At 41.3% G+C, this 25,589-nt stretch overlaps 1 protein-coding gene across 1 annotated transcript; it reads left to right on the plus strand.

The window, feature by feature from the left end:
- Positions 1-638: 638 nt before the first annotated feature.
- On the plus strand, positions 639-16,227 carry LOC133380951 (nuclear factor 7, ovary-like). The gene is made up of 5 exons (XM_061619220.1): positions 639-1,281; positions 4,938-5,033; positions 5,909-6,142; positions 8,988-9,010; positions 15,722-16,227. The coding sequence occupies exons 1-5, from the start codon at positions 907-909 to the stop codon at positions 16,083-16,085; spliced, it is 1,092 nt and encodes a 363-aa protein (XP_061475204.1). The 5' UTR covers positions 639-906; the 3' UTR covers positions 16,086-16,227.
- The last annotated feature ends 9,362 nt before the right edge of the window (positions 16,228-25,589 follow it).

The raw sequence follows: 25,589 nt of genomic DNA on the forward strand, positions 1-25,589 counted from the left end.
CATGCAGCACAATCCTAAACCTACCTCTGAAGTAGGCCCCACTGACTTCAATAGGATTCACTCTGTAAGAGTGTGCTACGATTGAAGCCTAAACATCACATATATTTGGTTTTTATATTTTATAAACTGCTTAAAAGACTATTTGGGCATTAAGGAGTATTTATTTATTAATTAATAAAAACATCTCGTGTACCTGGAGGTGGGGAGTTGGTTCTGGCCTGCAAGAGAAAATCTAAGCCACGATCAATGCACTAGTTTTCAAAGTGTTCCCTTGTTATTGCTAGCTTTAGGGATGTCGCCTCCTTTAGGGTGCTTTTTGAGAATTAGGGTCTTGATGAAAGTGCATCAGCAACGCCAGCAGGAAAAAAAACCGGGGGGAAGGGAACGGAACAGCAGGGGGGAAATTCAGGGAGGGCCTAGAAGGGGCAAAGAATATTTCTAGGCGGGTGAAATACGCTAGGGTGCGCGGGTTCCTTTTTCCGGGGCGCTTGCCGCCCCCCCCCCGCGGTACCGACCCTGAACGTCGTGTTGGCTGGCGAGATCAATCGCAAGGTCGGATCGCAAGCAGTGGCAAGGTGGCCAGATGCAAACGAGGCCATTGCTCCTACACCTTTAAAAGCTCCCTAGAAGAGGGGATTTCACGCGCTGCAGCTCCTGAAATTCCCTCTTCTAAACAGCTGTTAAAAGTGCAAGAGGGGCGCTTACTTTGCTGCCTCTCGCTGCGCCCAATTTCTTCACAGGTTTACTGAAAGAAAACCAAAGCGCTCTTCTTCTCTTCCTCCATCCACTTCCGGAGAAGGACAACTGAAACTGAAAGCAAATCCATTGAGCAAGTGGCTCGTCAAGGGACGCTCATAAGCAGCCACTGCTCCTCCGGCGCCCGTCGCCACTAGTAGCCCTGGGATCATGGCCTCCAGCTTGGTTGAGGACTTGGTGTGCCCGATCTGCCTTGCCATTTTCCAGGCACCCCAGATGTTGGACTGCGGCCACAATTTCTGCCTGTCCTGCGTGAAAAGCTGTGTCCCCGAAGACCGGAGCGAGGGAAATTGCCCGGAATGCCGCGCCCCTTTCGGACTGCAAGACCTCACGTCCAACAGAGCCCTGGGCAGTGTAGCCAGGAAAGTCTGTCGATTAAGGCTTGAGTTCTGCGAGGACCACGAGGAGCCGCTCAAGCTCTTTTGTCGCCAGGATTGCGTCCCCATCTGCGTGATCTGTCGGGACCTGCCCGAGCATCGAGGGCACGAGTTCCTGCCCACCAAAAATGCTGTCGAATACGCGCAGGTTAGCGCCAAGGTTTTTCTGTTCCCAAGCATGTGAGCTGCAATCAGACAAGCGGCACAATCCCCTGCTTATTACTCGGAAGTAAATCTTGCTTGAGTTCAGTGGGGCTTATTTCCAGGGAAGAGTACGTAAGAATTGCAATTCTGTGCCTCGCACAAAAAGTAAGGGCCCTAACGTGAATTTGGGGCATCTTTAGACCAAACGAAACTTAATAGAACAGCATGCAAACTTTAGAGTTCTCCAGAAATCGTCAACAGGCTATATTAAACCATCTAAAGGAGTTAACAGAGAGCCAGTGTGGTGTAGTGGGTAGAGTGTTGGGCTGTGACGTGGGAGATCAGGGTTCAAATCCCCACACAGCCATGAAGCTCACTGGGTGACCTTGGGCTAGTGAGTCACTGCCTCTCAGAGGAAGGCGATGGTAACCCCCCTCTGAATACCGTTTACCAGTCGGAACTGACTTGAAGACAGTCCATTTCCATTTTTTTTCAAAGAGCGGGGTGGGGAAGTGTTGGCTGATGGTGAAGCTGTGGAGCCTGCGTTTGGTCACAGGCTTATATAGAAATGGGGGAGGAGGTGGTAGATACTTTATTCATTTCTGTTGATTTTATTAGATTTCTTACTTGCCCTTCCCCATAAGGCCCCAGGGCAGGTTATAACAATAAGATGAAACGGAAATGGACTGTCTTCAAGTCAATTCTTATGGCGACCCTGTGAATAGGGTTTCCATGGTAAGCGGTATTCAGAGGGGGTTTACCATTGCCTTCCTCTGAGGCTGAGAGGCAGTGACTGGCACAAGGTCACCCAGTCAGCTTCATGGCTGTGTAGGGATTTGAACCCTGGTCTCCCAGGTCGTAGTCCAGCACCTTAACCACTACACCATGCTATAAAAACAAATTCAAATAGTTCTATATAGCAAAACAATACAAGCATTTAAAAACAATTCCACCCATCAAAACAGAAATAGTTCCAATAGATACTGATTGGTTTAAAGGTATTCAGATCAGGCTTTGTTTGTGGGTGTTCCATGGGCATCCGGCTGGCCACTGTGAAACAAAATGCTGGACCAGACGGGCCTCTGTCCAGTGCCAGCAGCCAAGCTCCTCCTATGTTATGTGCTGGTTTCAGGTTGCATGTAAAGCTGCTGGAAGTGGCCACTGCCTGGGAGCAGGCTTCCTTCCATTGCAGTCCTGTGTATTGTGAGTATTTTAGGTTGTTTTTTTGTGTGTCTATGTTGGTGTTATTTATCTAGTCGCAGGCTATGGTCTGAAGGCACATGAGGCCAGCACCCGCAGGGTCAGGTGTGGTCAGAGCCTAGGTGAGAGACCATCTGGGAATCATATGTAAGCTGCCTTGGGTTTCTATGATGGAAATTTATATCCTGCCCTTCCTCCTTTTTAAAAAATTGACTAATAAGCATAATTAATAATAATATATACTTATCTGGGAGTAAGCCCTGCTGAACTCCAAGATTTACTTCTGAGTAAGCATGTTTTGAGCATCATTGATAGAATCTGTGAATCCTGAGATCTCGCTCAGCCTATCGTTTGAAACCATTTGTTTACTCCATTTATCAGTTGTCAAATAACCAGTTTTCTGAGTGGCATACAGATGAAAATGCCTTAAAAATTATAGTATGATTATGGCCACCCAGCAATATATATATATAGAAATGTCTTGTCCCACCCTTCCACCCCTACAGGGCTACTTACAACACTTTAAAATCATATCACAAAAATAAAGGAGAGTATATACTCCTTTATTTTTGTGATATGATTTTAAAGTGTTGTAAGTAGCCCTGTAGGGGTGGAAGGGTGGGACAAGACATTTCTATAAGTCAGCTAAACAGAACCTATCAAAATAGAGGCTAAGCCAAATTCAGTAATGATCAAGTGTATCGTTTTGACTATATTATGAAGCACTATGTTGTTGTTACGTGCCTTCAAGTCGATTACGACTTATGATGACCCTATGAATCAGTTACCTCCAAGAGCATCTGTCATGAACCACCCTGTTCAGATCTTGTAATGAAGCACTATATAACCAAGATTATTTGCCAAGAAATAAAATTATGTAGTTTGTATTTATTATGATTGCTAAACAATTTATGTGCTTTTTGTAGTCTGCATAACTTTTTCTCTTATGGCGACTGCTGTTTTTAAGAATGTACAGCCTGATCTGAAGGTTAGAACCTTGAAAGTAAGCCCTTATGAATTCACTTCTGAATTTATTGCCATGAAAGCGTAGAGGATTGCAACTTGTTCTGCTACAGAACCCTTTCTTATGGATTGCTTGCCCTCTAGGTTTTGTGTTTTCACAAGGTTTGCCTGGTGTTGCCCATTTGTTGTGAGTTTCGCTGCTTTTGTACTGTTTACAGTGGGTTGGCTTACAAGAATTGGTTTATTATTATGGGTTTGGGAGTTAAGATAGATAATTTCTATGAGTCCCCTTCCAGCTTCTGATTTGGAATCCTGTCCCTTGGAGTGAGAAACCCACTCTGCTGGTCAGATGAGTTTCTTTGGTTAATCTAATAGAGTGGCCAGGTGGGTTAATGGGTCTGTCAGGTGCCCATCAACTGGTGAATGGGCCAGACAGATCCTTTTGTCATTGAAACTCTTCAGGAGAGCCTTCTGCCCCTCCTGGGGCCTAGGAGAGGCTTGTGTAGTTAGTTGTGTCTGAGAAAGGATAGGAACTGGAGGCAGGCAGGGAGACTGGCTCTCTGCACCATGGCTTTGGGGTGCCCCCTGTAACCCTGATGGAAAAGCTGGATATTGGACTGCTGATGCCGTGAACCCCTCCATCCTAAGCTCAGGTTGGAATGTGTGTAAATAAACAAACCATATTTCATAAAGACACCACAGTTTCTGCTGACCTTCTTCCCAAGGAAACCAAACCCTGGGTGAGCGCAGGGACCCCTAGAAATATCACCGCTCGGAGATTGGGGTGGCGTGCACCATCATCATCTCCTGCCCTTCCTCCCAGTAGGAGCCCAGGGCGGCAACAAAAGCACCAGAAACATTAAAACATCATAAAAACAAACAAACTTTGAAACACGTTAAAACAAAACATCTTCAAAACCGTTACTTTAAAAAAAGCTTTCAAAACATCTAAGATTAAAAACATTTTAAAAAGAAGGTTTAAGAACATATTAAAAAGCAATTCCAACAATTCCAAGCAATTATAATTCTCATGGCGTGGAAAAGAATGTTATCTTACACGGGACTTGGCTTCGCTAGACCACACAAAAGGACCTGCTCCTAAAGGGGAGTTTGCAGCCTTGTTGTTTCTCTCCTGTCCTGTTTACTAACACACTACACTGTTTGTGGCCTATTCTGATGCTATAACCTTTGTGAGTAACCATTGCAAATCTTCATTAGAATTCCTGATAACAGGAATTGGTTAGCCCACATTAAAGTAGAAAAATGGAATTTAATGCAAGGATTCTGATGACGTTTTAAGTAAGTTAATATCATTTATTGTGCATTTGTAATAGGTAACTTTAAATGTTACTTATAAGCTACCTTGGAATGAATTGTATCCCGAAAGGCAGGGTATAACCTAATTGTAATAAAGCTTATTAAAGTTCATATAACTTTTTACTTCTGTTTTGATACTTTATTTTATACTTGACATCAGCGTGTTTCTCTTCTACACAGGGAAAATTGAAAGCATGCCTTAAATCTCTGCAGAAAAACTTAAAGGACATCACTGATGATGAAGCTTTTCAGCAGAATGAGATTGCTGAGCTGGAGGTAAATATACACAGAGGGCCCCGCTTTTCGGCATTCTGCCAATACGGCAGCTTTCAATTAGAGTAAGGCCCCGCTTATACAGCGCTTGTTCTGCTTTTACAGCGTTTTTCGGGCGTCGGGCACCATTTTATTGACTGAGTTCTGCTTTTCGGCGGGCATCTGGAATATAACCCACCATATGAGTGGGGCCCTCCTGTACACCACACAGCCATATGCATATTACTTGCGGCAAGGCAATTATTTTGGGTTTTGGAGGGGGCAAGTTTACCAGGTCAATTCAAAGACTCCTAGATACGTTCAAGGCTTGTGAGCTGCTTCAAGAGCACTTTTGCTCAGGGCTTTAATCTCAGCTTAACTGGTGAGTGGTGATTAAATCCTGATTCTTTGGCTTCATGATCTTGTTCCCTACTGAGCACAGGATCATGCAGCCAGTGCAGGTCTAAACCCTGCCCATCAGCTGTGGTCAGCGCTAGTGATATCAGTGGGTGGGCATGGTTTGGGCAAAATGGCCTCACCGGCCAAATTGGACCTCCGGTGAGGACATGATTTGCTCAAAGGCTGGAGGTTCCCCACCCCTGCTATATGATATTGGTCCTAATAGGTGTTGTAACCACTATCATCCCCATATCTGCAAGAGAAGTGAGCGTATCTGTGGTTGTGTGAACCTAAAACTGAATTGCAATAATAAAGAAGATTCTATTTCAAAAGTATGTAGCAATTGCAAAACATGTATATTTAATTTAGAAGGCTGATATATATTCAGAGATGTTGATGGTATGTGCTGTTTTAAAATTGATTTTGTAAATCTGATGGTATTTTTTGACCTTTAACAATAAAAATTGCTCCTTGCGTGCTTGTTTTTTTCTTGCTTGTAGAGTTGTGCTGAAGGCATCTTGAATCACATTTCCATAGAATTTGAGGCTCTCCGCCAAATCTTGCAGAAGAAGGAACAACGTTATAAGAAGAAAGTTCAGAAGATGATTGATGAGAACCTGGAGGAAATGCAGAATGCCTTAGAGTTACTGAAAGAGGAAGCGTCTGTACGTACTGAGCTCATTGCCAAGATTAAAGCAGCATTGGAAACTACAGACCACATTGCCTTCCTGAAGGTAAGAGCTAGTCTTATCAATGGTTTACCTACAAGACTGAATGAAATAGAGCCAGAGAAGAGCATGGGATCCAATCGGTCCTATAACTGTGCAATGCAATAGGGGTTCTTCAGGCACTCTTTCACATGGGGAACAGGTGGTGGAGGGAAGCACAGTTTAAAGGTTCTTGATCAAATAATAATAGTTGGTTCTAATTCAATATGGCTAGACTAGATCTGATTTAATATGACTGCCAATTAGCTTTCCACATAGATCTGAATCCACTTCTTGAGTTATTGTCAAGCCCTGTGTGGCACCTGTCTTCATATGTGCATAATGCCCACTTTAAATCTGTCTGGGAGTCATCCGGAAGAAGCCCTCTAACCCATCCTTGGGTATTCAGATGTTGCGTTGATGCCCAGTTTCCATCAGCCTCAGCCAGTGTGGCCAGTGGCTAGGGATGATGAGAACTGTCGACCAGCAGCATCTGAGGACTTAACGGTTGGGGATAGCCACTCTAATCTGTATTCCACATGGATCCTCTGGATGACTATAGCACTAATTTTTTTTACAGGCCCTCATGATTTTTGGTTTGTATTTTTGTTTTTTGTTGTGTAGCTCCTTGCGTGGGGTTGTTTTGCTTTTTGGTGGGTGTTTGATGAATAGTCATAAATATTACTGTTGTTTCATCAATTTTATTCAAAGGAATTTCTCTGCTGCTCAGCAGATAAAAGTGCCAGGGTGGGTATGCTTCAAAACTTGAAGGCGCATATATATACACACACACACATATATGTTTAATTGTGATTAACAAAACGGGTTTCCATTTTTCTAGCAAAGTGTTTTGGCTTCCACCTTCATCAGCTGCTAACATACAAATGTAATGATGCTGTTATCAGTTATAGGAGCACTGAGGGCAGGATGCTCAGAGGGGCTTCCTTTAAAGAAGCTAAGTGATGTTAGTACCGTCTTCCAGGCTCAGGCCCTGTGAGGCCAGGTTAAGGCACTCTGTCCTCAAAGGTCTACACTGTCATCTTGTCAGTGAGGGCTGTCCTTCAGGACAAGGATACCTGAAATGTGGTGCTGGACATTTTATGGCAGTTAGTGAGGGAATTATGAAAGATTGTGAGTGAAGAGTGATACTCTTGTTTGCCAGTAGGTGGTAATAATAGGGCATTTTCTTGGCCTTGCTTTGCCATTAAACCCGAGGAGAAGAAGCATCGGTACATTTGTATGGTAGCAGCTAATGAAGGCAGAAGCTGAAACATTTTCCTAGAAGAAAGCTCTGTTTTTTGTTCATCACAATTGAAAAAATGGAAGTGGACTGCCTTCAAGTCTATTCTGACTTATGGCGATCCTATGAATAGGGTTTTCATGGTAAGCGGTATTCAGAGGGGGTTTACCATTGCCTTCCACTGAGGTTGAGAGGCAGTGACTGGCCCACGGTCACCCGGTGAGCTTCATGGCTGTGTGCAGATTTGAACCCTGGTCTCCCAGGTTGTAGTCCAACACTCTAACCACTACACCACACTGGCTCATCACAGTTATGTGTATTTTTTTTTCTAGGCAATGAATGGAATCCTTATGGGGTCCAGAGCAAGCTTGGGTGAAGTTCTGTTTGTTGCCTATGTTAATAGGCAAATGCCTAAAGCAGGGGTGAGGAACCTCAGGACCGGGGACCAAATGCAGCCCCCAGGCCTCTTTATCTTCCAAGGCCACATCCTTCACTGGCCCTGCTTTGCACCCCAAGTGGTGTATTTGCCTGGGTAGAATGTGTCCTTGGCCACTGGTAATACCTGCTCTTTGTCTGTATGGAGGATACAGAAGGTATTGCGAGTGTATGTATAGAAACATTCATTGCCCCACCCTCTTTTGTGTTTTGGCCCCACCCAGAAGGGAATATGGCCCTTGAGCTGAAAACAGGTTCCCACTCCTTGCCTAAAGCATAGCATCACAGATGTTTGCCAGATGACCAAAGGGAGGGAATTCTACAAATGAGGTGCCACAAGGTTCAACATCTTGCACCAGGTTGTCATCGAGTGGACCCTCTGTGAATGTAGCATGGTCAAAAGTCATGACCTCACAGCTTGAACAATGCATACTATTAATTCTTTCATGTTTGTGGGATGTAGGGAGAAAAGAGGTAAGTGTGGTGAATATAAGTGTCACATGTGGCCTTGTCCAGAGGCCACATACAGTGTCCTGAAAATGTATGGAAAGGCATAATATGATAGGCCTTTGCAGGCAGAAGAAGCACTTTTAGCCATGAGAGTGGCAGAATGTAAACAGTCCTGGTTGCCTAGCCATGCCTTCTTTGATAAGCTCCTGCTGTAGACTAAGAGCTGATGAGAAACATTAGTTTAGAACTCTTTCCCTAGGGTAGCAAATGCCTTGGAGGAGGAGGGAGGGGAGTGCCAAGCTTCTGGTAGTTTCCAGAAGTAGAGAAAGATGTGTCAAAATCCTAGGCTGGCTGGCAAGCTCTCTGGCCTCCCACTGAAGACAAAACACACGCATCTACCAGGAGACCAAGGCCTTTGAGTGATCCCCGTTGCATCTTTGGGAATCAGTGCAGCATTGATTGTGGAGATCCAGATCCACCTATCAAAGGGGAATGTGTGAGTTTGCTCTGCTTTGCTTTTAATCGGTGGAGGCTGGTACTCCACATGGAGCCGCCATTGCTTTTAATGTTTATAGTCTGCATAAATGTTTTCCATCTATATAGTCAATAGAACTTATCAGTCTCTTCACACAAATGAACCTGTTCAGTATTGGTATCCCAGAATCTGTCTGGTTTGTGCTCTGAGTGAATCAGACCTCCAGGTTTATACAATAAGTAAATACACTTCCATTTTTCTCTTCCATGTAGGGCTTCAAGGACCTGATGGACCAGTAAGTTGTTTTTTCTTTAAGTGTTCATGTTTCACCTCTGTGTACTGTTTTTTTTTAAAGTCTCTTCCATGAGGCCCTTGGCATAACCCCTTAATCTCTAACTGAAACAGTCCTAAGTGTATTTATTGGCATCTGATTGGATGGATGGACGGACGGACGGACGGACGGATTTCATGGTAAGCGGTATTCAAAGGGGGTTTACCATTGTCTCCCTCTGAGGCTAGTCCTCTCCAGCTGGCTAGGGCCTGCTCAGCTTGTCCCAGCTGCACAAGCCAGCCCCTTTCCTGTCCGCAGCTGCCAGCTAGGGGGCAACTGGGCTACTATGCAGCTTGCCCACAGCATTCCCCCACCCCCTTCCTCCCTCAGACCTGACATCATATGTGACATCAGGTGTAGAGCAGATCGATGCAGGTGGATCTTACTGCTGGAAATGTTGTGTATTATTTATTGCATTTATATCCCACCTTTATCTCCAAGGTGCTCAAGGTAGCTTACATGGTTCCCCCCTCATCATTTAATCCCTGTAACAACCCTGTGAGGTAGGTTAGGCTAAGAGGCAGTGACTGGCCAAAGGTCACCTATTGAGCTTTGCGGCTGAGTGGGAATTTGAACCCTAGCCTCCCAGCTCCTAGTCCAGCTCTCTAACCGCTACACCACAAGCAGGACTGAACTCCCCGTGCATCAGCTGATGTGTGGGAAGTTCAATTCTACTTGGTCGCTACTTCCTACCTATCCCCATGGGCCAAGTTTGACGAGCCGGTGGGACCACCCACCTGCCAATCACCTGATGTCACACCATCAGATGATTGACAGGTGAGTGGTCCTGACCTTGTATGTATCTTTTTAGCATGCTCAATGAATCTGCAACAGAAATAAGACTTTCAATTAATGTCTTCAGTACTGCTCTGCTGTCTGTGTTGACTGTTGAGGTGTATTTAGATGTAATTAATTTATTTTTATTAACAGTTTGTTATTGCACCCTTTTCGCCTTATCATACCCTTCCTGTCAAAGATGCCCAGGGTAGCAAATAAATAATAGAAAAACACGGGCAATTGTCAAGCCCCCCCAAATGGGGAAAACACCTATCCTCACCCTAAAACAGATCAAACAAAGAAAAAAGCAGGCAATGTTCTCCCCAAAATAGGCAACCTCCATCAAACAAACTAAAAATTGGGAGACCAGGGGACCGTGGTGGGTGCCAAGAGCAATGTCTTGAAGGGCCATGGTCCCCCACAGGTGCCATATTGGGGACCCAAGGATTAATAAATAATTCCTGGTTTGAACAAACCATAGTCCTACTCTTATGTCTATAGTAGTGAGCTATCATTTGGGTAAGCCCTCCATGCCAGTGAAGGAGTGCGCACAGAGCTTATTTCCACTCCTCAAGCCATGTCTCAACCTTGGAGTCACACCCATTAAAAAAGACATCTCAACTCCTGTCTTCAGAGAGAGAAGATGCCTTTAGTAAGAGCGGTCTAGGGAAGTACTGCCTGTAGGGTAGGATCAGCAACTGGATACCTGAGGGCCAACCTGTCCTCCAGAAGGCTTCTCCGATTACACAAACACCACTTCCAGCTGTGCACCTCTTTCACTTTTTCCCAGGCTGAGGCAGAGCTCTTACTTGTAGCGACCTCTTCGATAATGAGAACAGCAAGAGAAGCTGTAGTGGAGGCTACCCCCTCAGTTCCCAATTAAGGGCTACTCGCTTCCTTGCACAAGCCAAGATCCAGGTAGGCAGCACTGCCTGAAGCAGCCTTTCCTAAACTCATGCCCTCCAGATGTTGCTGTACTCAAACCTCTGTCGTCCTTGGCCGTATTGGCTGAGGCTGATGGGAGTTGAAGTCCAAAAAAACTGGGGGGGAAGGCTGGCCCAGTGGTAGGCCTTTGTCCAGGCCTCTGTTGCAGTTCACAGTGGGGAGGGTTAAAGAGCCCTTTTGTCTGTATATTTCATTCATTTAGAAATTAACCAGAGGGATTGTTTTAATCGTCAGAGCCATAGGCAACCACAATTCAGTACATACTGTATAGGTAGGGGGTGTGTGAGTGTGATGTGCCTTCAAGTTGATTATGACTTATGGCGACCCTATGAATCAGCGACCTCCAATAGCATCTGTTGTGAGTCACACTGTTCAGATCTTGTAAGTTCAGGTCTGTGGCTTCCTTTATGGAATCAATCCATCACTTGTTTGGTCTTCTCTTTTTTCCTACTCCCTTCTGTTTTTCCTAGCATTATTGTCTTTTCTAGTAAATTATGTCTTCTCATGATGTGTACAAAGTATGATAAGCCCAGTTTCATCATTTTAGCTTCTAATTATAGTTCTGGTTTATTTTGTTCTAACACCCAATTATTTGTCTTTTTCGCAGTCCATGGTATCCACAAAGCTTTCCTCCAACACCACATTTCAAAGGAGTTGATTTTTCTCTTATCTACTTTTTCACTGTCCAACTTTCACATCCATACATAGAGATCGGAAATACCATGGTCTGAATGATCCTGACTTTAGTGTTCAGTGATACATCTTTGCATTTGAGGACCTTTTCTAATTCTCTCGTAGCCATTTTCCCCAGGCTTAGCCGCCTTCTGATTTCTTGACTATTGTCTCCATATAGCAATACAAAACACAAAAATGCAATTTAAAAATATAAGTAAATTTAACATATTTCACTGAACAGCATACAGAAAGAAACAACAGCCACAAAGAAACTTCCACATGAAACTTCCTCTCTGCAACAAAAGGCACACTGACCATCAGCACCACCACCCCTTGGTAAATTGATGTATAGGTACCATAGCCATGGTAAAGCAAGAGAACATCCCACTAGGCTTTTTTAATGCCTGACTCAACTTTGTAGCAACTAGAGCAAATTTGGCCACTTGGATAATGATAAATACATAATTGCCTGCTAGGAAATTTACATTCTACCCATCGCCAAAAAGCCACAAAACAGTTTACAATATAAAACACAATTACAACAAATATGGTAGAAAAACAAGTATTTCAGCGGGGGGGTGTAACATCACAATTTGAAAATGGTGCCTTATAGCAGGATTCCCTTCCTAACTGGGAGCCTTTTCTAGCCACAACAAAGACATGAAAGAACCACAATTAATTATTACTTTAGAACCAGGACATGCTTAAAGCCACTTTTGGCATAAAATATCTCCAGGATAGCGCATGGCAGTTGAGTCTCCAGTTTTGAGGTGTACCTGAATCCTTTCGTGAGCATGATTTACATTGTCCTTTTTATTCTCTGGCTTACTGCAGTCCTAGCTATTTCAAATTACAGGCTGACAATGTAGAATGCATACACAGAACTTCAAGAATTAAGGAGGGAGAAAATCCAAGAGATATAATCACCCACATCAGTAGCTCCATTCTCAAAAAATTTGATTTGATGTTCCAATTTTTTAAAAAAGGGGGCAAGCTTATATGCGAGGGTATGCAGATACTTGTCTTTCAGAATCTGTGCCCAGAAACACTTAAAAGAAGAAAAGATGTTTGTCTCTCTACTTCTCTGCTCTCTAAGCAAGGAATTAAGTACGGATGTGGTTTCCCATTTAAGCTTCTGCTTAACCTGACTGGTACAACCTATACTGCATCAACTCAACTGGAAGAAGGGGGGGGAAACCCTCCTTCAAACATTTAACATGGAGTTAGACCCATATCAAGTGGAATTGGGTGCTGATGAAGATAGTGGTGAGGAAGAGGAGGGACCCAGTTCCCTAGTCTTGCAAATGAAACCACCAAAAAAGATGGAGGCAAGAAATCTAAGACAAAAACACACACAGAAGAATTCCAGATTTGCAATGGATGGATCCATCTCAGCTTGAGCATCTCCTTGCATTGACTATTCAGTGGTTTCTATGTCAATTAGTTATTTCTTATTCTGGATGGGCCCCAAGGTGGGGGTGGGACATGACGGTGCAGTATTACATCTCCCCTTTACTCCTGTTGTGACAGACGTTTACCAGTCTGACTATGGCCGTTCCTGGTATGAGGAAGGAGGGAATCGGGGAGGTTTTCCCCCCTGAAACTGGCCAGGCCACCCACTTGTTGTGAATGCACAGGATTGACCGTTCTTGTTTTCTCCCCTTGCATGTATCTATTCAGAGTCCTTATGTTACATCTAAGTAACGTTAGTAATGTCACAGGTGGAAACCTGCGAGCTTAGGTGAGTAATGTTACTCACCTAAACTCGCAGGTTTCCACCAGCAGTCATCTGAATAGGCAGGTTTAAATAGTTGGAGACCCTGCCCAAGGATTCTTGCGAGGTATCAGGAAATTACCTGGGAAGTCAGACAGCAGAATATTCCCATAATATGCTATTTATTCATGGCTTGCACACTACAGATAGGAAATGCAGTCTAGGTGGCTGCAAAATCTGGTATAATAGCTCAAGTGGCATGGCTTTTAATGTGTTTTCTTATCAGAAGGTGTGCGTTCTAGTGAATCTGGTTCCTCCATCTAACTGCTCAACCTGGTTGCTCAATCACTTTTCAGATACCTAAAGGGATCCTGAATACACTATCCTGAATACACCATCCTGAAAGTTGCAACAATCCACTGCCTTTTAAGGAATTCTGTCCACTCAGGCAGATATACTGGTATCCTTCCGAGAAATGTTATCTCTATGTACTCAGTCAACTGCATCTAAGCAAAGATTCACTACAACTTACACAGGAAGGGAAGAGACTGCTCTTTGCTCTATGAAATAAAAGCATATAACAAAAATGTGAGCAATAACAGCAATATGAAGCAGATGAAAGCCAATATAGGGCCTGGCTCATAACTCCCCTTTGTTCTGTGTTCTGTTTTGTGGAGAGCAAAGTTCTGTTTACATTGATCATTTATAGGAAGCAGGTTCCTATATAAAGTGCTGTCTAGGCAGTGTTATATTTTAAAGCTGCTTCATTTGTTGTAGAATAACAGAAAATAAATGTGATGTCACAGGATGTTAATGACTTGGGCAGTCCAATTGAAAGACCGAGGGTGATTAAATCTATCAAATATTTGAATCCTGATCTGTTCCTTTTACAGAAGATTTATCAGAGTAAAAAAAAAATGGTGTTGTGAAGACTCATCCTCTGCCTTTGGGAGGGGGTGTTTAGTTTGTTTCCCCAGCCACCTCCAATCCAGAGGTGTTGCAATATGGGTCACAAACAGACTTGTTTACAAACTATAAACATCCCAGGTCATTATGTTTTGTTAAAACACAGATTCAAAATACATGATGCATTTTGGGACCCATTGATAGCCCTAATAACCAAGATACTTTGATGGATACCCTTTTGGGCACTTTGCAATTCTTCTCATGGGGAAACTTGTGGCTAGGAGGCAATTTCAATATAATCAGTGATACTCTATGTGATAAGAGTTTTGTATGTTTTTTGTAAATTTCCTATAGTTGACAGTGCCTTGCGCAAAAAGTAAGTAGCGGGCCAGACTCAACTCTATGGCATGCTATCGGGGATGTTTCCTTAGAATCATAGAATAGTAGAGTTGGAAGGGGCCTATAAGGGCATCGAGTCCAACCCCCTGCTCAATGCAGGAATCCAAATCAAAGCATTCCAGACAGATGGCTGTCCAGCTGCCTCTTGAATGCCTCCAGTGTCGGAGAGCCCACTACCTCTCTAGGTAATTGGTTCCATTGTCGTAAGGCTCCAACAGTTAGGAAGTTTTTCCTGATGTCCAGTCGAAATCTGGCTTCCTGCAACTTGAGCCCATTCTTCTGTGTCCTGCACTCTGGGATGATCGAGAAGAGATCCTGGCCCTCCTCTATGTGACAACCTTTCATGTACTTGAAGAGTGCTATCATATCTCCCCTCAGTCTTGGTGGTGCAAGAGCATCTAGAAAACAAAGCATACTTTGGAGAAACAAGGTGTGGCTTATTTGATTAACCCTGTGGAAAACCACAAACCATGGTTTAGTATTACGTGCGTGGGGGTGGGAAAAGGTGGATGTCATTCAATATAACAAGCGGTTGGAGGAGGTGCCCAGAATGACAAAACAAAAAGATGAAAAGTCACAGTTTTATTCCGTTTTTGCAATTAAAATGTGTAAAAAGCCCAATGCGTTTCGGCTAATCAAATCTAGCCTTCATTAGGGGCTGAAAGAGATGGATATACATTGAAATTACTTAACATGCTATTCAAAATTGTAACTTACAGTTTTAGTTTTTTTGGAGAGGGAGAACAAACGTTTTTCTGTCATTATGTTGTTATAACTCACATGCTTGTTTCAATTTTTTTCAAAATAATGATAACGTTGGTCTTGTTCAAAGGAATACAAGTAGTCCCTCTCCAAAAAAAAAACTAAAACTGTAAGTTACAATTTTGAATAGCATGTTAAGTAATTTCAATGTCTATCCATCTCTTTCAGCACCTGATGAAGGCTAGATTTGATTAGCCGAAACGCATTGGGCTTTTTACACATTTTAATTGCAAAAACGGAATAAAATTGTGACTTTATCTTTTTGTTTTGTCATTCTGGGTACCTCCCTCCAACCGCTTGTTAGTATTACGTGCAAAATATTACAGTTAATGTTTAGGGGCTCACTTCATCTTCTGAAAACCAATTCAAGGGTCTGAAACGGATCAGCCCTGCCCTTTAGCATGGCAAGACCCTTTTAGTACGGGCAAGTGGGTGTAATGCTACGAAATTGGCCTCCCTGGCAACCTAGTTTACATTGTTGTGTCTTCTTTTCTCAGAGCTGTGAAGGTTGAAGGAGACAAGGGCAATGCGAGTGAGGAGGAAGGAGAGAAGTCTGATGAAGAAGAAGCTGAAAACGAGGAGGAGGAGGAAGAGGAAGAAGAAGAAGAGGAAGAAGAAGAAGAGGAAGAAGAAGAAGAGGAAGAAGAAGAAGAGGAAGAAGAGGAGGAGGAAGAAGAAGAAGAGGAAGAAGAAGAGGAAGAAGAAGAAGGTGGTGATGGCTTTATCAGTGACAGAGTGGTACCAATGGAGCCAGGCCTCGAGGAATTCAAGGCCTCGCTGGATTTTGACACTTGGAAGAAGACATTGGCACGTATCAAGCCCAGGAAAAGAAACCCATCCAATCCTGTGTTACCACAGTGAACCACAAGGGGTGCTCCTGTGCCCTACTTTACAGGCAATGCCATCCTGGGATTTAAACAAAAATGGTCCTGGTGCAGTTATCTGCCTAGCTCCGAGTTTGGAAGATTACTTTTAAAAAATAATAAATTACAGTTTACAATTACATGGCCCAAAAGAGTAGTAATTACTGTTACAGTTACAATTGTTCTGAAAGTGACTGATTTCTTCAAAAGTAATCACTACAATTACATTTCAATTACTTTTTTTAAAAACACCTGCAAGGTGCTGGCCTTGGCTGCTGCACATCTAAGTAGACTAAAACAACATTAAAAATAAACACACACATACAGAAGTAGTAGAATAATTATTTTTATCCATATGAGAGCAATGGTGGTCTCTCCGCTGGGGAGGGAGGCAGAGGCCACTACTCAGAGCTTTGCACGCCAAACCAAGTGCAACTCCCCCCCCAGCCAGCAAGCATAATCTCTCTCGCTAACCACCTCCCAGACCCTGCCCTGCCACCAACTAAGGGACACTCAGCCAAGCAAACATTTTCCCCTGAGATGCAAAAAAGTTACAGTACTGCAAATGCAGCACAGCCAGAGAGGGGGGTGGTGGGCACTTTGTGTGCCAAGTGCAAACACAGTATTCACACACACACGTTGTCATCTTTCACCTCCACAGTTCTTTATCTCTGTTCTGCTGCTGCCTCCTCCTTTATCCATGTTCTTGTCCTCCGGGTCCTTTCTCCCTCCACTCCACTCTTCTCTACCACCATCCATTGTTCTCTCCGCTCCACCCCTGTCTCACTTTCCATCTCCTCCCTCGTTGCCTCCTACCCACCCACAGACCATGAGGAAGAGCGAGGCTGCACAGAAACCCAGTTTGAGGCACATGATTTTCATCCACAAATCAGAGGAGCAGAAGACTTCCCCCACCCCCAGTAATGCCCAAAAGTAATGCTGGAAACATTACAATTATTCCACAAAAATAATAAAATTACTCCTAGTTCCATTACAATCAAAATATAAAGGAATTGCCCACTCGTTCCTCAAAAAATTAATTAATTACAAGTAATTCGTTACTTGTAACAAATTACTTCCAAGCTCTGGCCTAGCTCCAAATGAAGGCCTGGAATTGAACTACAACACTGTCAGTGCCTGGATTTGATTTCTTCTTCCCTTCCCCCACCTACCCCCAACAATGCCACCACTACAGTTCTAAAGCAGGTTTAATTTTTTTATTGGGTTTTCCTATAACAATGGGTAAAGGAAGCTTCTGTTGAGGTCTTGGTGGAAAGCAGCCCTGTTTATTGTTGGCCTTTGAAAATATTCCATCTACCAGTCTTTGCCAACCTGGAGCCCCAGCCAGCTAAATGGAAAAGATTTAGAGGGCATGAGCTGGCTGGGGCTGATGGGAGTGTAGTCCAAAGCAACTGGAGGGCATCAGGTTGGCAAAGGCTGCCCTGGACAAAGAAGCCAGTATCATGCTTATCTGCCTCTGAGCAGCACCAGGAATTGAGCCAAGAGAGAGAAGGGGTAAGTGGGCAGTGGCTGTGGCAGAAAACGTGGCCCATGGGCGTATGGTCTTACCCAGGGCCCTCAGAGGTGTTAACTCATTCTTTCTGGGCAACACAAGTATATAGGCATTAAACTAAATACTTGATAGTTAAGTGACTTTCATTTTTTTAAAATAATCTAAGGCAGGGATGAGGAGTCTTTGGTCCTCCATATGATGCTGAACTACAGCTCTCATCATACGTTGGCATTAGCCATGCTTACTTGGGCTGATGGAAGTTGTAGTTCAGCAACACCTGGAAGGCCAAAGGTTCCCCACTTCTGTACCTAAGCCAAAATCAACATTCATTGTTCTGACCTGTATTTTCTCCAAGGAACTCAGAAGGTCATGTTAGCGTTTCCTCGCCCCTGTGGAGCAGAGCTCAGCCTGTCTTACCCATTCATGCATCTCACTTGTACTTCATTACTATATACTTCTTAAATTGATGGTTTATTAAAATGTTGCATAGTTCATCAGAGTGATTTTATTAGACATAATAAGGATTTATCTGTTGCATTTATATACCACTGTTCCGCCAAGGCACCCAAGAGTGGTCTGCAGTTTAAAATACTAAAGCAAATAACTTTTTATTTGCCAGGGGTGAGGAGTGTTGGTTAACTTGCCAGATGCACTTACGTATCAAACACCACAGTACTTAATACCTGCAGCTATAAAGTTGATTACGCATATCTCTGGACTGTCGCTACAGAAGCTAGAAGTTGATGCTCAGTGGATCGTGAAGGTGAATTTAAAATGTTCTGATATTTTGAATGTGGGTATTTATTATGAGATTATACTACCCACCTTTCCTCCAAAGAATTCACGGCAGCATACAGAGTTATCCCACCCTACCTGTGTTATCCTTACAACAAGCCTGTGACAAAGGAGGCTGAGAGGTGACTGTTCCAAGGTCCCCCCATATGAGTTTCGTGGCTAAGTGGGGGTGTGATCCTGAGTCTGCCGGTTCTAACATGACTCTAAACCAGGGATGGGGAACATCTGTGGTTTTCCAGATGTTGGACTACAACTCCTATCATCCCTAACCATTGGCCATACTGGCTTGGGCCTGATGGGAGTTGGAGTCCAATAACATCTGGAGGGCTACAGGTTCTCCATTCCTGTTCTAAACCACTACACCAGACTGACTCAGGCAACCATCTTAGATTTCTGCATTGTAGTACTTAACAGAGACATCTATAGCAGCCAGGGTCTTCAACATCTCTAGTGAGAATTTGACTCAGGTTTGCTACTAATAAATCATTGGGGGTTTGAATTCTGAGTTGCCCTTCTGTGAATGGAAGGGACTGTGAGCAAAAAGGGGAGGGAATTTTCATAGATTCCCTCAGCCCCATCTCCTCTCGCAGTGCGCAGAGGCTGGGGTATAGAAGAGAGTGCATTCAGAAGAGTTCTTCTGTAAAAGTGTCGTTTCCATATGATAAATGGATGCAGGACTCTGGAGAAAGGACAGAGAGCACATCTATGGAAATGAGGATATCACAACATTTTGTATGACTGCGCATGGAACGAAACATGCTAAAGGGAATGCTCTTCTGGCTATTTTTGTTCTGTATGTTCCTGTTTTACTGACTGATGTATTTTTCTTTAATTTTTTATTAATTATGTAAACTGTCTTGAGTGGCGTTTCAGTTTTGGAATTGGAATGGTGGGATGTAAATCCTTCCATGTGATCATATATATATTATAATGTGCACATAACTGACTGCCCATATGCTACTGAGCCAGAGTTACAAAGCCCTTAACAACTTGGGTCTGGGATTCCTTAAGACAGTGGTTCTTAACCTTTTCCACTGCCAGCACCCCTTGGATTTCCAAAATATGCTCTCGCACCCCTTGAAAAAATACTATTCATTGTTTTTAATTTTACTGCGTGTTTTGAAAATGAAACAGACTGCCTTCAAGTCAAAGCTGACTTATGGCGACCCTATGAATAGGGATTTCATGGTAAGCAGTACTCAGAGGGGGTTTACCACTGCCTCCCTCTGAGGCTAGTCCTCCCCAGCTGGTTAGAGCCTGCTCAGCTTGCCACAGCTGCACAAGCCAGCCCCTTCCTTGTCTGCAACCGCCAGCTGGGGGGCAACTGGGCTCCTTGGAACTATGCAGCTTGACCACAGCTGCGCAGGTGGGAGGGCACGTAACCCCTGAGCCACTCACTGTGGGGGTGATCTTTAGCTGGCCCTTGACACCCAGGAGACACGAGCGGGGACTTGAATTCATAGACTCTGGACTCCCAGCCGGGCTCTCCTCCCCACTGTGCTATACCAGCTGTCATAATGTGCGTTTTAGCTTCTATTTAAATGACTTTTTAAAATTCTTGAACAATGCCCTGCACCCCTAGAAAAAGTGTCTCGCACCCCCAGGGGTGCATGCACCCCAGGTTAAGAACCATTGCAAGGACTGACTCCTTATATCCTTGCTTGATCACTGAGATAGTGGCCTCCCATGGCTCGGATGAATAGCTTGCATCCACAAGGACCTGTGTGTTCGGTTTTGTGGCGAGACTCTGGAACGCTCTCCCGGCTGAGATCAAGCTGGGCCCCTACCTGTTGAGCTTCCGGCACTTGGTAAAGAAGTTTTTATTTCAGCAGGTATTTTAAGTCAGTTTTCTGAAACAGTCTTTTTTGGGCAATATCCATCTAAAATATCCCATCAGCACAAGAATATCCTCTTTGTCCAATGGCAGCCCCCTGCCCTCTCTTCCCCCCATGTGCATCCTGCACCATCCCCAAATCTGCTCTGGAGGATTGGGGAAGCCCCTAGAAAAGATTTAGCAGGTGCATGAGAGGAAGGAGGGAAAATCCCATTGTGCAAGTAGAAATCCTTATGCAGCCCACTTCTGCCTAAACCTTATCATTCGGCTTAAATTACTGCAATAAAAGGGATTTGTTTATGAATCAGCAATTGAGAAACCTGGGTGAGTCATACTTTTTCTCTTTTAAATATAATTAAGGAAGAAAGAAAATATAAACAACTTATATACTTTTTTTACGACAAAAAGCTGGCTTGAATTTGGACTTTTAAAGTTTAAAAACGGATGAGAGGTAATTATTATATTTTGGACTATTTTTCTCTTTGGACTATTTCTTGTTGGATGAATCCGCTGCTCGTATATGCTACTAATTGTTTAGTCTTGGCAACCAGAATTGTTTTGCATTCTTGGAAGCAGATAAGGACTGTGTTGTGCTGGCTGGATTTCAATAATAGGCCTGGAATATTAACTCTTCTTTTTGGTGGAGGGAAAAAAAGAAAAGAAATAGACTGCCCTTAGGTTCTGAAACAGTGATTAATATTAGAAATTAAAGGCCTCTTTTTGAAAATGACAACTAAAAAAACAACCAAGGCCCAGGGGCGAAGAGGTTCTATTGATACACAGGAAGAGGATATACCCCCAGAAATGTTTCAAAAAATAATGGAAGGGATTAATGCTATAAAACAGGAAATGAAACAGGAAATGAAAACTGAATTGACAGATATAAAAGACTATATTAAAACACAAGTGGATGAGATTAAAGGGACAATTGGGCAAATAAAGGAAGATGCAAAAAATACTAAAGAAAAGGTACAAACCTTGGAGAATAGAACAGATATACTAAATCTGGAACTAGAAAAAAATTTGGACTATTTAGCTGTGACTGAAATGAGAAATAAAGAGCATTGTTTGAGATTCCGTGCAATCCCTGAGGAAACAGGTGAAGACATTAGAGATAAAATTGTTAATGCTTTAGTAAAATTTCTGGACTTGAATGAAGATAGGATGGAATTTGAAATAGACAAAGTTTATAGAATTAACTCCAGATATGCAACAATGAAAAAAATTCCAAGAGATGTGCTTGTTCATTTCGTAAAGAAGACGACCAGAGATATGGTTTTACAGCAACACTTTAAATATACCTTTAAAATTGATGGTAAGGAAATACTGGTGATGAAGGAAATTCCTATTAGACTTTTACGTAAGAGAAAAGAATATGCTTTCCTTACAGAAAAACTTAAGCAATGCAAAATTCAATTTAGGTGGGACGTTCCAGAAGGAGTGATTTTTACATTCAGACAACAGAAATACAGACTGAATACTGTTCAAAAAGCAAGGGACTTCTTGAGAAAAGCTTCAAAAGACATGGAAGAAGATAAACTCAAAGATATGGATATAGTTCCTGGGAAACAAAGTCAACAAGGATATGCAGAGGAGGGGAAGGAAGATGATGGATCAAAAGGAGCATCAGGCAAATTTTAAAATACACGCTTAATGATGGATTACAAATACCTAACTTGGAATATAAATGGAGCCAACACGGCGCAGAAGAGAAAGAAAGTGTTTCATTATTTGAAAAAATTAAAATTGGATATAATTTGTTTACAAGAAACTCATATTCAGAAGAAAGATTCCAAATATTTGGTTTGTAAAAATTTGGGTGAAGAATTTATTTTAGCTGGACCAAAAAAAAAAAATGGAGTTGTTCTCTATATTAACCCACAATTGCTTCCTAAATTGGTATTATTGGACGATAGTGGTAGATTTGTGGGGGTTGAAATTACTTTACAAGGTACAAACATTTTGATAGTGGGTATTTATGCCCCCAATGAAGATAAAACAAGGTTTTATACAGGACTTATGGAAAAATTGTCAGAGTTTTCATATGAGCATTGGTGTGTCATGGGTGACTGGAATGGGGTAATCTCACCAAAAATTGATAGGCTTTCTGAAAAAAATATCAAAGAGACACAAGGTAAATTACCGAAGATTTGTTTTGAACTCATGGAACATTTAGAATTGGTGGATACCTGGAGATATATAAATGATAATGCAAAGGAATTTACTTATTTTTCAGAAAGACATAAAACATTTTCGAGGATTGATATGATTTGGATGTCAAAAATTTTAGCGAAGGATATTTTTAAAATGGATATATTACCAAAAACTTTTTCGGACCACAATCCTGTGATATTAACTTTAAAAAAAAAAAATCTTGGATTTAGATGGAGACTAAATGAATCTTTATTACAGAATGATAAAGTAGTACAAGAATGTAAGAAGAAATTAAAGGAGTTCTTTGAATATAATTTATATAAAGGAACAAGTGAAAATATTGTTTGGGATACTAGTAAGGCATTTATGAGGGGATACTTTATTAAATGTAATTCTGAATTAAAAAAAAAGAAACAACAGAAAATGCAATTAATTTTGGAAGAAATAAAACAAAAAGAGGAAGAATTGAAAAAGAATCCAGCTAAAGTTTCTATTGTAAATCAAATTAAAATGTTACAGAAGCAAGTATCAATGTTGACAGTTAGAGAAATTGAAAGGAAATTAAATTTTGCTAAACAAAGGACTTTTGAATTTGCAAATAAACCTGGGAAATGGTTAGCATATAAATTAAGAAAAGAACGTCAAAAAAATATTATTTTAAAGATACAAGAAGGAGATGAGACGCTGACAGATAATGTAAAAATCAAAAAGATTTTTCATCAATATTACTCAACATTGTATAAGTGTCAAGAAATTCCATCTGAAAAAATAGAAGAGTATTTATCTAAACAGAATTTGCCGAAAATTACAGATTTTCAGAGACAAGTTATTAATGGCCCTATTACGTCAAGAGAGATATCTGAAGCTATAAATAAAATTAAATTAGGAAAGGCGCCAGGACCAGATGGGCTATCTGCAATGTATTATAAATGTTTGGAGGAAGAACTCTTGCTACCCTTACAGTCTACAATGAATTCTATTTTGCAAGAGGGAAAGATACCGGATAGTTGGAAAAATGCTAATATAACATTAATACCTAAAGAGGACCAAGATTTAACTAAAACAAAAAATTATCGGCCAATATCTCTACTGAATAATGACTATAAAATTTTTACAATGATTTTGGCTGAAAGATTGAAAATAATATTGCAACAATTTATTCAGGAAGATCAATCAGGGTTTTTACCTAAAAGACAATTACGTGACAACGTCAGGAATGTTTTGAATGTGTTGGAATATTTAGAACAGCGAAATGATAAACAAGCAGCTTTGATTTTTTTAGATGCTGAAAAAGCATTTGATAATTTGAATTGGAAATTTATGTTCCAGGTTTTGGAGCAAATGGATTTTGGAGACAACTTTATAAAATGGATCAGATCGATTTATACATCACAGAAGGCCCAGATAATTGTTAATGGAGACTTAACGGATTCATGTGAAATACAAAAGGGTACAAGACAGGGATGTCCATTATCTCCCCTTTTATTTATTCTGGTTTTAGAAGTGCTGCTTAGAGATATAAGGCAAGATAAAAGGATTTCGGGATTAAAAATAAAAAAAGAAGAATATAAATTGAGAGCATTTGCTGATGATTTGATAATTGTACTAGAAAACCCTTTGGAAGGAATTCATATATTGATGGACAAATTAAAAGAATTTGGACCGTTAGCAGGATTTAAGATCAACAATCAAAAAACAAAGATGTTGGTGAAAAATTTAACTTTAAGGGAACAGAAAGAGTTAATGGACAAGACAGATTTTACAATAGAAAAAAAGTTGAAATATCTAGGCATCATCATGACAAATAAAAACTCAAAGCTGTTTCATAATAATTACGAAAAATTATGGACAGAGATTAAGAAAGACTTGCTAAGATGGGATAAACTACAACTGTCATTAATGGGTAGAATATCTGTGATAAAAATGAATGTATTACCGAGAATGATGTTTTTGTTTCAAACAATACCTGTAATATCCTCTGATTTACCTTTTAAACAATGGCAAAAAGATATTTCTAAATTTGTATGGCAAGGAAAAAAACCAAGAGTTAAATTTAAATTACTTCAAGACGCTAAAGAAAGAGGAGGACTGGGATTACCAAATTTGAGACTTTATTTTGCTGCCTGCTGTTTAGTCTGGATAAAGGAATGGATCTTATTGAGGAATAAAAGACTATTGGATTTGGAGGGCCACAATCTGAAGTGGGGATGGCATGGATATCTATGGTATGACAAAGTAAAAGTAAACGTAGACTTTAACAATCATTTTATAAGACGTTCTCTGTTGAAAATATGGAATAGATACAAACCAAGGTTTTATTCGAAAATACCATTATGTGTCTCAAGTCAAGAAGCGTTTTATAGAAGAGAAATGTCTGGAAAAGAGAAATGGTTAACTTATCAAGAACTATTAGAAAATGTACATGGAGAATACACAATGAAAGAGAGAGAACAATTGATAAAGGAAGGATATAGTTTTCATTGGTTTGCCTATTTACAATTGTTAGAAAGATATAAAATGGACAAGAAAATGTATGGGTTTGAAATAAGTAAATCTGATTTTGAAATAGGTTTGTATACAAATGATGACAACATAATTGCAAAAATGTATAAACTTTTATTGAAAATGGATATGGAGGAAGAACAAGTAAAAGAGTGCATGGTAAAGTGGGCAAAAAATTTTGGTCATAACATACAAATGGATCAATGGGAAAATATGTGGAAAAAAGGCTTGAAATTTACATTATGTTATAATCTTAAAGAAAATTTTTATAAAATGATGTACCGTTGGTACATGACTCCAGAAAAGCTGTCAAAAATGTATAGTAATGTCTCTAATGTTTGTTGGAAATGTAAACAACAAGAAGGATCTTTTTATCATATGTGGTGGTCATGTAAAAAGGCGAAATTATTCTGGGCACAGATAGGTAGGAAGATGCAAAAAATTTTAAAGATAAATATTCAGTCAAAACCAGAATTTTTTTTACTGGGTTTTATGGATAAACAAATAGAAAAGAAATATGGAAGAATATTATTATATATGATTACGGCAGCAAGATTATTATATGCACAAAAGTGGAAAATGGAATCAATACCAACAATGGAAGAATGGCTACTGAAATTAATGGACTTAGTAGAAATGGATAAATTGACGTGTTTACTTAGAGAAAAATCGACAGATACATTCCTTAAGGATTGGAAGCCTCT

The sequence above is a fragment of the Rhineura floridana genome, chromosome 3 (assembly GCF_030035675.1).
Source record: "Rhineura floridana isolate rRhiFlo1 chromosome 3, rRhiFlo1.hap2, whole genome shotgun sequence".
NCBI classification, from domain to species: domain Eukaryota; kingdom Metazoa; phylum Chordata; class Lepidosauria; order Squamata; family Rhineuridae; genus Rhineura; species Rhineura floridana.

Bases quoted from the DNA above. Each gene is read 5' to 3' on its own strand.
- LOC133380951 (XM_061619220.1), top strand. From the start codon at position 907: ATGGCCTCCAGCTTGGTTGAGGACTTGGTGTGCCCGATCTGCCTTGCC. The intron at 1,282-4,937 runs GTTAGCGCCAAG...TCTTCTACACAG, and splicing joins ATGCTGTCGAATACGCGCAG to GGAAAATTGAAAGCATGCCT. The intron at 9,011-15,721 runs GTAAGTTGTTTT...TTCTTTTCTCAG, and splicing joins TTCAAGGACCTGATGGACCA to AGCTGTGAAGGTTGAAGGAG.